The sequence below is a fragment of the Lytechinus variegatus genome, chromosome 19 (assembly GCF_018143015.1).
Source record: "Lytechinus variegatus isolate NC3 chromosome 19, Lvar_3.0, whole genome shotgun sequence".
Classification (NCBI taxonomy): domain Eukaryota; kingdom Metazoa; phylum Echinodermata; class Echinoidea; order Temnopleuroida; family Toxopneustidae; genus Lytechinus; species Lytechinus variegatus.
In genome coordinates, this window is record NC_054758.1 from 6,522,896 (window position 1) to 6,535,996 (window position 13,101).

General features: G+C 37.5%; 1 protein-coding gene across 1 annotated transcript; it reads right to left on the reverse strand.

Moving 5' to 3' along the window:
• Nucleotides 1–5,345: 5,345 nt before the first annotated feature.
• LOC121406240 lies at nt 5,346–10,833 on the reverse strand. The gene is made up of 6 exons (XM_041597259.1): nt 10,791–10,833; nt 9,663–9,719; nt 8,690–8,752; nt 7,924–8,022; nt 6,726–6,902; nt 5,346–5,847 (listed from the first exon to the last, which is right to left on the reverse strand). Exons 1-6 carry the CDS (start codon nt 10,831–10,833, stop codon nt 5,546–5,548), a joined length of 741 nt encoding a protein of 246 aa, XP_041453193.1. The 3' UTR covers nt 5,346–5,545.
• Nucleotides 10,834–13,101: the final 2,268 nt, after the last annotated feature.

Here is a 13,101-nt window from a genome sequence, read left to right on the forward strand (position 1 = left end):
CACAAACCAGGAACCATTAGTGCAGCTTCTTGTAGTTCTATACGAAAGAACAAAATCGATCATCGTATGTCGAAATAGATAATGCATACATTTTGTTTTCTTCGCATATGCATCACTCTAAAAAATGAAGTGCTAATTTAGCTCTTAAAGAGTGTGTATAGTGACTACACTTCGGATTTGTGTGCTGATTTGTCTAGTTCAAATTTGAACTAGACAAATCAGCACTCCGAAGTCATGGAAGTGCAGTCACTATACACGCTCCTTAAGAGCTAAATTAGCACTTCATTTTTTAGAGTGCAGAAAATCTCATTGAAAATGAATAATTATTTCGATTTCGAACAATAATTACCAACACATTGTTATTCATTTTCATTTATGGAGCTAGGGAGTATAGTATTGATTAATTTATCTATTTATTTTGTTATTTTGCAGGGTTGGCCTGTTTAGTTTTGAAAAACTGCTCTACATGTACACTAAGGTGCCCTACAGTTAAACATCGATCAGCATGAAAATACAGAGTAAGTGAACATCATTGACATCGTTTATAATTATGTTTAACGTGTCTCATCATATAGACATGTCTTGAGGGAAATTTGGATGATACCTGTCTTCAGCAGCAGCGATGAGGGCGCAATAACTGAGGAAGGAATATAAACATCAAGCTCACATTTTCGAGAGGGACAATCAACATCACTGCATGTCGTGATTTCCTTCATATAAACTTATGCCTACGGGCCTCTCTGGTCCGTGGTACACAAAGTAAGACCGCCGAGTGTCATACAGATTTCGTATCAATTCGTGTCTGAATGGCATTATTCGTCTGAAAATGGATCATAGTTCCCAAGATTACCAGTACTATGGAATCCCTTTCCGAAAGTTTAGGGAATGAATTTATTTGAACTGTCTTTAATTCCAAATCGCTATTTTCTTAAATTTGAATTGATTGTTATGCCTTGTCTGATTTGTATTCTCATGAGTTTTTTGATATTGTTTTCATATTGTTTTGTTTGTACTTGTGAAATATGTAAAATAAAGTCCAATCAAATCAAATTTATGTATCCCTCATTAGATTGGGCTACTTTTCATTGTAAAACGCATTTAAAATCAATAGCTATTCAATTATGTCTTCACGATATGACCCGTCGCCAAATTTATGATGATTATCATCATTTGCCATGTTATAATAAAATATTGAGGTAACTGAGTAATGAATGTAATTACGTTATGATGAAGTACTAAGAAATAAGGTACTTGATCAATGGCGGGTCCAGGGGGGATTGGGGGCATAGACGGCGGAGCAGAGGATTATCCTTTGTGTTTGGGGGGGGGGGACGCAACAATAGCCGTCCCCTCCTCTGCTCCGCCGCCAATGGGGGGGGGGGTGCATTTCCGGCCCGTGCACACCTCTTCAGAGTCACAGAAACATTTTAATGGAAATATATCGTTCATGCTCAAGTTTATACTTTCAAAACAAAAAGTAATAAGCGCTATACAAATGTAAATATTGTTATTACATACGAATATTATCATGGTCATATTAATCTTTCCATTTTGCAACCAGGCCATCGGATATAAAGACAACCTGTATGTCGAATATTAAAGCCATAATATTGCTAATCTCACCCCAAAACAAATGAAGAAAAAAAAATGTTCGAATACTTTAAAGACAATATTTACCCTAATTCTGTGGGGGTTGTTAACAAATCCGAGGGTTTTTTTCAAAGATTTAAGTAAGAGACTTAAATGTCGACGCGTACACGATATGCAACGCGGCAATCTTATTGATAATACGTCGTGTTTTGTGCGTTGAGGTGAGTATGCGTATGCCTTTATGCCTTTGCGATAGACTATATGTTAAAGTGAGACTATTGTAAGATACATATACTCATAATTGACTCTTGAAGTGACAGAGATTATGTATTCTTGAGTACACCGAACGAAACCAGCTCAAGCCGATTCAAGGTGACCATTAATGGTGCACATATATTATTTAAACACTATGTAGGTTTAATCACCAGGCGTGGTAAAAAGCGAATGACTGAAATCGAAGAACCCGAAATGGTAGACAGGTTGTCAGAACTGACAACCATCCTTTATTTCTAATGACTGATAATGTAGTAAAAATAATTATAATTACTCAAAGGTAAATGCGTTTTGGTAACGATATCAAAATGAGTTCGTACAGAATCCAATGAAATGACCACCAAAGTGTCTGTTTGTATAGATAAAACGCATGTGCCAAAGGATTCTGGAAGAAATTGCGTAATTGCTGAGAAATCAGCAAATAAGCACAAGATTCGGTAGAGCGTCGGGCCGCGACGCCCTAAAGCCCCAGTCACATATAGAGCCCGGACCACCCGGACCATCCCGGATCTGATCCGGGGTGGTCCGTGTTGGTCCTTGAACGTCCGGGAGGCCAACACGGCAGTTTTTGACTGTCAAAAACATCCGGCGTCATCCGTGGACTGCCGGGTTGGCAAAGCCATCCGGGATGGTCCGTGTGGCTGCCGTGTAGGTCCGTGTAGCTGCCGTGTAGGTCCGTGTAGCTGCCGTATAGGTCCGTGTGGCTGCCTGGAGTATCCTTGGCAGTCCGTGTTCTTTTTTTCCATCAAATCATTACAACGCTATTTACTTTATGAACTTTTCAGTAGTTGTTAAACAGTTGACACAAACATGCTTAATTTATTTAAATGGAGGATTAAAGGATTCAGGATATTTTTCTTACGCTTTGGAGATTGGCCCCAACCTAATATTTGAAAACTTAGTGCATGTATGAATATTTTTTTCTCTCTTTTTCTAATATTTACTCCCAACTTTGTTATTAATATTTCACATTTCATTTTATATTTCACATTTCATTTTATATGTATATGTTATGCACCTGTTACATCGAAATGTACTTTAAGTTTTATACTACTGCCCTGCATCGACAGTTATGCGTCATGACCTGTGCCTATCTTAATTGTTATCATGTTTTCTATAGACTTTGTAAATTTCTTTCCTTTATTGTGATTTCAATGAAGTGATATCAAATCAAATCGAAATTACATTTGTCGTTCAAGATTTAACAACTACTGTTAAAACAGTAAACTGTGTTGTATAAAAAACAGCGTTTTTACTGGTTAAAGAAGTTTTGATATCTTTTTAAACACAGCATAATGTTGCGACAAGGATGATAAAAACATGAGATAAATAAATAGATAATTAAATAAATATCAGCTCATTAAATAAATATCAGCTCAGCTAGTGTTGGTCCTTGAGCTGACGTGTTGGTCCGTGTAGCTGACGTGTTGGTCCTTGTAGCTGACGTGTTGGTCCGTGTTGCTGACGTGTTGGTCCGTGTAGCTGACGTGTTGGTCCGTGTAGCTGACGTGTTAGTCCGTGTTGGTCCTTGTAGCTGACGTGTTGGTCCGTGTTGCTGACGTGTTGGTCCGTGAAGCTGACGTGTAGGTCCGTGTTGCTGACGTGTCGGTCCGTGTTGACGACATGCTCTGCCGGCATGGTCCGTGTAGATCCGTGTGAAGCTGCCGTGTTGATGCCGTGTTTACAGTCATCCGGGGCAAAACTATCCCGGACCTCCCCGGATCATGCCGGTATTGCCGTGTTGATCCGTGAGGATCCGTGTTTATATGTGACTATCGCTTAAGCAATAATTAGACATTGTCCCACGTGCGCTTATCTGTGTTGGGGATAGTTCGGTGTGAACATTTTTCAGCGTAGATTTCAAGATTTCACAAATTCAGTTACTTTAACTGTACCAGATCTAGATCCTCGATGATATACTGACAATTAAGCCTTGTTTTACAGACTTTCTCATGAAATCAGTGTTTACTGCAACTACTGGAATTTCTCTTTAAGGACGTTCCCCACTTAGGTTTCTGCGCATATTTTACTCTATGCGCGTTGACGTCACAATAATGGAACAGGTGAGTAATCAGATACATGTATCAGCTGATTTTTCCAGTCAAACGTTCTCTAACAGCAAAACTTGATGTGTAATTTTACAAAGCTGATGGCTGAAAATAATCTATGAATCAAAATTTTGAACGCCTTTGCCTCTTCAGAATACTTTAACTCTGCAGTGCTGCGAAGTATGACGAATAGGACCTTGAGTTTGATTAACTGGGATAGTGGTGTAGAACGTTCCTGTATGTAGATACATGCCTTTGTCGTGTTTTTTGTCTTTCTGCTCCAAAAAAAGTGCTGATAGTTTGAAAACAGGGGAATGAACCCCGATTTTTAATGTTCGAACCTCTTTGGTATATAGATGTTTCCAGAACATGCACAGTTTGGTGAAAATGGCATGGGTTTTGATAAAATGCAGCATATGTGTACTTCTTCAATTAGTTATATAAAGTTTAAATTCTGTAAATGTTATTTTTTCGTCTTTCAAATCTGATTTTCAAAATTGAACATGTTGAAGGTGCTGCTACCCTTAAAAGAGCAAACGAATAGAAGTATGAGTGGATATTCTCTATCAAGTATTTAGTTCTGAACTATAATGTCAAATTTTTGCGAAATTTAGATGGATTCTGACTAAGTAATAAAGGTATCAACTAAACGCTGTAATCTCGTGGATTCTAAGAAGGCACAATTATTTTCATTGCGTATTTCTCAAGACCTTTCAAATGGATGAAAATAAAAGCTTGATAGCAAAAGTCAAGCACATGAACCCACGTCAATTCTTGCATATTAGGAATATTTAGGTGATAAAGTAGAACTGGCAAAATTTGCTGAAAATGACATGGATTTCATTTCATTTCGTTTCAACAGTGGAACGTCAATAAAAAGCGCTTAAACCAGATTTTTTTTTACACAGGATTTTCTTAACCCCGTACTATCGCTAACCCCGTACTATCCTTAACCCCGTACTATTTTTTTTCCTTTTCACACATGCCAAATTGTTATTGCTAACCCCGGATAAGGAATGCTTGCTTTTTACACACGAAACTCGCTAACCCCGGACTAGTGGTTTTTGTCGATCATTCGTAGTACAAATACTTCACTCGTACACTTTTTACACACGCTAAAATTTCCTTAACCCCGTACTATAGGTGGGGCTAAATTGCTATTTAGCCCCACCTATAGTACGGGGTTAAGCTTAGCCCACTTTCGTTTTACACTAGCGATCTTAACCCCGTACTATCGCTCTTAGCACCGCAATTGCTGGGATAACCCTGCTTTTTTGCAGGGCCAAATAATCCCGTACTATAGGTGGGGTTAGCCCACTTTGCAAAAATGCTGTGTAAAACGAAAGTGGGCTAAGCTTAACCCCGTACTATAGGTGGGGCTAAATGGCAATTTAGCCCCACCTATAGTACGGGGTTAAGGAAATTTTAGCCTGTGTAAAAAGGGTATCAGCACTCTACAGTAACGTAACATAATTGCCCTTTTTTAGCCGATCAGCTGTTACACGCTTTACGTTTCAGCTATCAGAACTTTGTCCTTTCATGGAACAAAAGGCGGTTTCGTTGGCCTGACTTTGAAATACTAGTAAAATGGTACAATCGGATATACGCTTAAATGATGGCCGACCATTTATTTTTTAACACATTAACGGGAATTTCCAGTACCCGCGAGATCCATTGACAGAAAAAACATAAATGAAGTAAACATCCAGCGGACCTGAATGATGCCACTGCATCAGAGGTCCGCTGTGGCCTTCGCGAAAAAGCTGAATGTGACCGTTAGCGAAGGAGATTTCGAAGCGGTCGTACGCTGGGATTCCGGATAGTGCCATTGCCGCTGGATCATTGTCACGACGGGCCTTTGAGCTGCAAGTAGGTTCCCAATGGCTCCAATCGCACAGACGGATAGCTCCCCCGGTATTATCCCACATGCCGATACCTTACGGAAAGAATGACATCGTTAAAGTATGGTCAAAGCATCAATGGTAACATTGACTCTCGTATTATGACATTGTAACAACATAAAAGATGTCGATATAATGAGAAAAAATAAAAATATACGACCAGTATTAAGATGGCAACAATGGTGATTTCATAACGGTAATGGTTGTGATGACGAATGCAATGACAGAACTGAAAGACAACAAACTACTACTACTACTACTACTACTACTACTACTACTACTACTACTACTACTACTACTACTACCACTACTACTACTACTAATACAGCTACTACTCCTACTACTACATGTAATACTACTATGTTGTAGTATCATATTAATAATAGTAGTAGTCGCCGCAGTAGTAAATGTAGTAGTAGTAATAACAATAAGTAGTAGTTGGAATAATAGTATTAGTTTGAGGATACAAAGTGCTGCTATTATTACCCCGGCTTTAGTTCGAGCTGCATGTACCATCATCAGCGCTCAGTGCATGCAAGGATTTACTCCTGCCAGGTACCCATTCACCTTCCCTGGGTCGAGTGCAGCACAGTGTGGATAAATTCCTTGCTGAAGGAAAACATGTCATGGCTGGGATTTGAACCAACGACCCTCTGTTAAAAAGGAAAGAGTCAGAACCACTAGACCACGATGCGCCCACGTAGTAGAAGTAGCAACAGCAGCAGCAGTAGTATGTGGTAGTATGGCAGCAGTAGTAGTAGTAGTAGTAGCTGTAGTAGCAGCAGCATCGTACGTAGAAGTAGCGACAGTAGTAGTAGTAGTAGTAGTAGAAAATTAGTAACCAAGTAGCAGAAAATGTCATTCAACAAGATGTGAACAAAATAGATTAAAATCGTAAAAAACTCAAACCTACCTATCTCGTATACATGATGATGATCGGCATAACCAGAAAGTCCGATGAACGCGTTGCTATCAGCGCTGACTTCGAATGCAAATGACATCACACCTTGTGGAATATGTATATCGGGAATTGTGTGATTTATGTTGTCAAGGTGGAATTGTGTATCCTCAGTGTAGATCACTTGGCAAGCTAGAAAATAAATTTGATAAATGGGTGGTTTCAATTCTTCCAAAGATCGTACATGTATTGCAATCAGTGAATTGATGAAGAAGATGATTTGGGTGAGTGTGGTGGTGATGGCGACGTTAGTGATAGTGACTGCGATGATGATTTTGATGACGGTGGTGATGGTTGTATGATGAAGATCATGATGGAGATGGTGGTGGTGATGAAGGTGAGGATGGCGGTGGTGATTATGGTAGTGATGCTGGCGATGATGATAGTAAAGATTGCGGCGATAATGAAGAACACGACGATGGCGGTGATGGTGGTTATGATGATGACGATAATGGTGGTGATGGTGATAATGAAAAAGGTGGTGGAGGCGGTGATGGTGAAGATGATGATGATGATAATGATGGTGGTGGTGATAATGATAAAGGTGATGGAGGCGGTGATGGTGAAGATGATGATGACGGCGGTATAGATGGTGCTGCTGATGAAGGCGGTGATGATAATGGAGATGAGAAGGTCGATAAATCAACACTATGTAGCTTTAATCACCAGGCGTGGTATGACAGCGACACCAACGAAATCGACTGAACCCGACCGACATGAACAATGGTATGACAGGTTGTCAGAACTGACAACCATCCTTTATTTCTAATGACTGATAATGTAGTAAAAATAATTATAATTACTCAAAGGTAAATGCTAGTTTTGGTAACGATATCAAAATGAGTTCGTACAGAATCCAATGAAATGACCACCAAAGTGTCTGTTTGTATAAATAAAACGCATGTGCCAAAGGATTCTGGAAGAAATTGCGTAATTGCTGAGAAATCAGCAAATAAGCACAAGATTCGGGTAGAGCGTCGGGCCGCGACGCCCTAAAGCCCCAGTCACATATAGAGCCCGGACCACCCCGGACCTTCTCTTCAGAAGGTCGATAATGGCGATGAAAGTGATAAATGAAGTGGGGTTTTTTTTATAGCTATTATAGTTTTCTGAAGATGGTAACGATATTTTAAGAAATATGTATTATGCTTACAGCATGTTGAATTGTAAAATTCTGTCGGACAGTCACACTGAAAGCCTTCGGGAGTTTCCAGGCAACTCCCTCCATTATTACAAGGGTTCGGGTGACAAACTGTGAATGAATGAAAAAAAAGACACACACACACATTAGTTTTTATTTGAATGTTTTCTGAAAGATTAAAATAACCAGTTAAGCATTTTCCTTTGCTTAATTCGATGCAACGTTCTATGTAACGCATATTTTTTAGTTGTTTATAAAAAGAAATGGATCCAAAGTGTCACTGAGAAAAAGGTTAATGTGTACTTTCTTTTGCCCGTTTTAGAGGGGCACATTCGACGTCACAGCGCTGAGGTGCAATACGTAGACGAAGTTATATTTGAATGTCAATAGATTTATCAAACGAACAGAATGAATATTGCTTTGGGGTTAGGATGCCGGTATCGCTCTCGCATCTATTCATATTGGCGCATTCTATTACTTTACAACTGCACAGTGCTTCTCCCATACTCGCATGCGCTGAACATTATGGTTTCAGCGCATGCGCTCATTTGCCTAAAAAAGAGCCCTGCCTTATTTGTATGTTATATACCACAGCAGCATATATTACTTGAAAGGAATAGTCCATATCCATTACCACGACCATTTGACTCCTATATCTTATGAATTTCCAATTTCCATGTGCGAATTCATTGAATCTGCATAAATATTGAAGGACTTTACAAATGCTTTCTAGTAGGTCCTTGCTCTTGCTAAAGACATTTAGAGTATGACACATTACCTTGTTGGGTGCTGGAGTGGGAAGTATCGTTTTCTGCTTGCGTTGATGAATATTCTGCTTTTCCTGCAATAGGAGACGTGAGAAAGACAGATAGGGAACAGGAAACAGATAAAGAGAGAACGTATTTCAGAAAGAGAGAGAATTAAAGAGACATATAAAAACATGTCATGGGAGGGAAGGCAAGGAAGAGAGGAAAGAGAGAGGGAGAGAGAGAGTTGGGGGGGGGGGACGGAAACATTTAACATTGATCGAATAACGAGGACGTAGAAAGAAATATTCAGTGTAACAGCAATAGGTTTATGTGTATTCCTGACATTGGCAAGTTCATTGTCATTTGAATAAGAATAACAAAATAAGAAATCTTACCAAAACCTTGATTCATGTACCATACTTTAATATTGATGTCATGGAAATACAAGATGTATATTTGCAGAGCTATAAAACAAGGTAGTAGGTATTAGTAGAGAATTATGAAAATGTATATTCTATGAACTTACGAATTTGCTACGAAAAGTTAGTTACAATGATAGGATAGTGGTGATCTGCTTGAATAATAATGTTATTATCCTGCTATTTCACAATAGTAGATGGTGGGAACTTTCTAGCTGATTGCCAAGAAAGCATAAATGATTTTAAGCAAGCAGTCAGAGCGAGATAATCTCCGAGGGACCTGGAAATGAGGATTAATGCATTACCAAAAGACACTAGCGCACCAAGTGGGAATCGAACCCTGGTCACAGGAATTCGAAACCCCCGGCTCTACCGACTGAGCTATCACGCCTCCTTATGATCGATAAATTCATACTTTGAAAATTGGATTCAAGTATGACAAACCGTCGGTTTAAAAGATAAATCCCAATTTATTTTTGGAATACAATTTCGTTTTAACAGCAATGTGAAGGTTCATATTGTAACCAACTTACAGGTTGGTTAACACATTTCTGGGAGCAGGGGAGTGGATATTCGCATTTACCCGTCATGCCTGTTGTATATTCTGTTGATGTAGTTACTGAGGAGGTAGGCACATCTGCTGAAATAGATCACAAAGGATTTATAATTTAATAAAACAAATAATCATATGATATGTAAAATTGACGGGACTGGTAACCATAGTAACTGAGGTATATTTATTTGACAAACATCGTGCAAATAGGAAAGGAGGAAGATGGAAAATGGTGAAATTATCCGTTTGAAATAGTGAGACGAGGATTCCACAAGCACTACTATACATGTGTTTTTTCATACTACATGGTTCCCTATTACCATTTTTATGTAGTCCCATAATCTCTAAGACATCCGTTGATCTAAATTTAAATAAATGAAAATTCTACTCGTATTCTGATAAACAAGAATAACCAATTTCCTTCAATTAAAACGAAAGGGGGAAATAAAACATATTTAGTCCTGTTCTGGTGGTGTAGTTTGTGCAGAAGTAGTAATCATTGTAACGCTTTCTGAAATAAATCACAGAATTACTAAATACATAATTCTTGTCATGTGCATCTTTAAAAACACGTTTTATTTAAAAGGTACTATTTCAATAACGCTTAATATTTTTGGTGGTATATTCTTTGAAACTTGAATGATGGACTTTAATTCGTTTCGCATGCAATTTTATTTGTAGCTTCATATTCAAACCAAATTAAAGGTTGGTTAAACAATATCTGAGAGTGCATATTGGGATCCTTTGAACTAAAGAAAAAAAATGCCCGAATCGTATTTACCTGCTGTATGCTTTGTGGATGTAGTTTTTGAAGAGGTAGGCGCCCTCCCTGAAATAAACCACAAAGATTTATAATTTTACAGAAGAAATAATCATATGACATGTAAGACGGACGTGTTTATGTTCATTGGAAATAAATCATGTAAATAGGACATGAGATGTGAATAATCGAGATGAGCTTTGGACCTTAAAAATATTAATATGACACTACATGTGCATTCTCCATACTATCCGATTTTCACTTTTAGTATCATGATCTCTTAGACGTCCGGTGATCTATATTCATTTAAATGACAAATCTAGTCATATTCTGATAGACAAGAATAACCAAATCCCTTCAATTAAAACCAAAGGGGAGGGGGGATAAAACATATTTACCTGTTGTCTCTTTGGTTGTAGTTTGTGCAGCAGTAGTAATCATTGCAACGCTTTCTGAAATAAATCACATCATGATACGTCTCATATGTACCTTTTTTAGAAACATATTTTATTAGAAAGTACTCTTTTGATATTTTTGGTGGTAAGTCTTTCAAACTTTAATGATCATGGTCTTTAATTCATTTAGGTTGGTTAACCAATATCTGAGAGTGCATATTGGAATCATTTGAACTAAAGAAAACGTATGTACCTGTTGTATGCTTCGTGGATGTAGTTTCTGAAGAGGTAGGCACATTTGCTGAAATAAACCACAAAGAATGACAATTTTATGGAATAAATAATCGTATGACATGTAAGATTGACGGGTTTATGCCTACGTATACATTCGTAATTCCGAAGGTTCGTTTATCCGAAAATTGAAGAAATGAGGTTCGTTGTTCATTTCGTTTTCGGACTAACGAACCTTCGGAATTACGACTCTCATTTCCTTTTCAGATTAACGAACATTCGGAATTACGCAACAAATGTTCGGATTAACGAACACTTTTTCTTTTTCGGATTAACGAACATCGAGGTATAGGCAATTTACGTGTTTCGGAATTATGAACCTTCGGAATAAAGAACCTTCGAAATTTCCCAACCTTCGGAATTAAGAAGTGTAACCTTATGCCTATTCATGTAAGTAGGAAAATAGAATATGGAAATGAGATGTGAAATATCGAGATGAAGATTGGACCTTAAAATATTGATATGACAACACATGCGCATTCTCCATACTAACCGATTTCCTGATACCACTCATGATCTCTAGACGTCCGGTGATCTATATTAATTTAAATGACAAATCTAGGCATATTCTGATAGACAAGAATAACGAAATCCCTTTAATTAAAATCAAGGGGGGGGGGGATAAGACACATTTACCTGTTGTCTGTTCGGTTGTAGTTTGTGCAGAAGTAGTCATCATTGTAACGCTTTCTGAAATAAAATTGTTTAATCTCATGATTCTTGTCATGTGCATCTTTTTAAAAGCATATTTTATTAAAAAAATACTACTTCAGTAACGCTTGATATTTTTGGTGGTATATGTCTTGAAACTTTGATGATAGTCTTTAATTCATTTCGTATGCAATCTTTGTTTTAATAGTGGTTTGTAGGTTCATTCTTGAACCAAATTAAGGTTGGTTTACATTAACCAATATGTGAGAATGCATATAAGGATCCTTTGAATTAAAGATAAAAATTGTCCGAATCGTATTTACCTGTTGCATACTTTGTGGATGTAGTTTCTGAAGAGGTTGGCACCTTCCCTGAAATAAACCACAAAGATTTTTAATTTTACAGAAGAAATAATCATATGACATGTACGATGGGCGTGTTTATGTTCATTGGAAATAAATCATGTAAATAGGATATGAGGAAATGGAGATAAAATGTGAATTATCGAAATGAGGATTGGACCTTAAAAATATTGATATGACAACACATGCGCATTCTCCATACTAACTGATTTCATAATACCACTTTAAGTCTCATGATCTCTAGACGTCCGGTGATCGATATTCATTTAAATGACAAATCTAGTCATATTCTGATAGACAAGAATAACAAAATCCCTCAAAACTAAAACGGAAATGAAAAACAATTTACCTGTTGTCTGTTCGGATGACGTTTGTGCAGAAGTAGTAACCATGGTAACATTCTCTGAAATAAAATTGCTTTGTCTCATGATTCTTGTCATATTTATAAACTCACATTTTACACGTTTTATCAAAAGTACTATTTTAGTTATGGTTGATATTTTGATGGTACAATTTTTAAAACTTCAATGCTAGTATTTGAATAAAGTTGAGTGTAATCTTGTTTTAAAAGCAGATAGTAGGTTCATATTTGAACAAATTAAAGGTTCACTTGGTTAACGAGTATCTGAGAGTGCTCATAGGCATGGTAGGGATCATTTCAACTACAGCAAAAAGTAATCCAAATCGTATTTACCAGTTGTATATGTTGTGGATGTAGTTCTTGGAGAGGTAAGCATGGTAGGCGCGATATTCTCTGAAATAAATCACAAGGATTCTGATTAACAGTCATATCACATTCAATATTGACGGGCTTATTCGGGATAAATCGTGTAAATAGGGATTGATAAAATGGAGAAATGCATATGATCTCTTTGATAAAATAGCGAGATGAGTAGTGGAAACCCTCTTAAAAATTGCTTCCATGACTTCACATCTGCATACTACCAACTACATATTTAATTCATTGAATTAATAACTTAATTAATGAACAATTTCCTGATACAGAGTTT

What these genes read in the sequence shown, in the direction of transcription:
- LOC121406240 (XM_041597259.1), bottom strand. Translation starts at nt 10,833, where the DNA reads ATGATTACTACTGCTGCACAAACTACAACCAAAGAGACAACAG. An exon ending in CCACTCCAGCACCCAACAAG is followed by an intron (nt 8,023 to 8,689) that starts GTAATGTGTCAT and finishes ATTCATTCACAG; the next exon opens with TTTGTCACCCGAACCCTTGT. An exon ending in ATTTTACAATTCAACATGCT is followed by an intron (nt 6,903 to 7,923) that starts GTAAGCATAATA and finishes TTTATTTTCTAG; the next exon opens with CTTGCCAAGTGATCTACACT.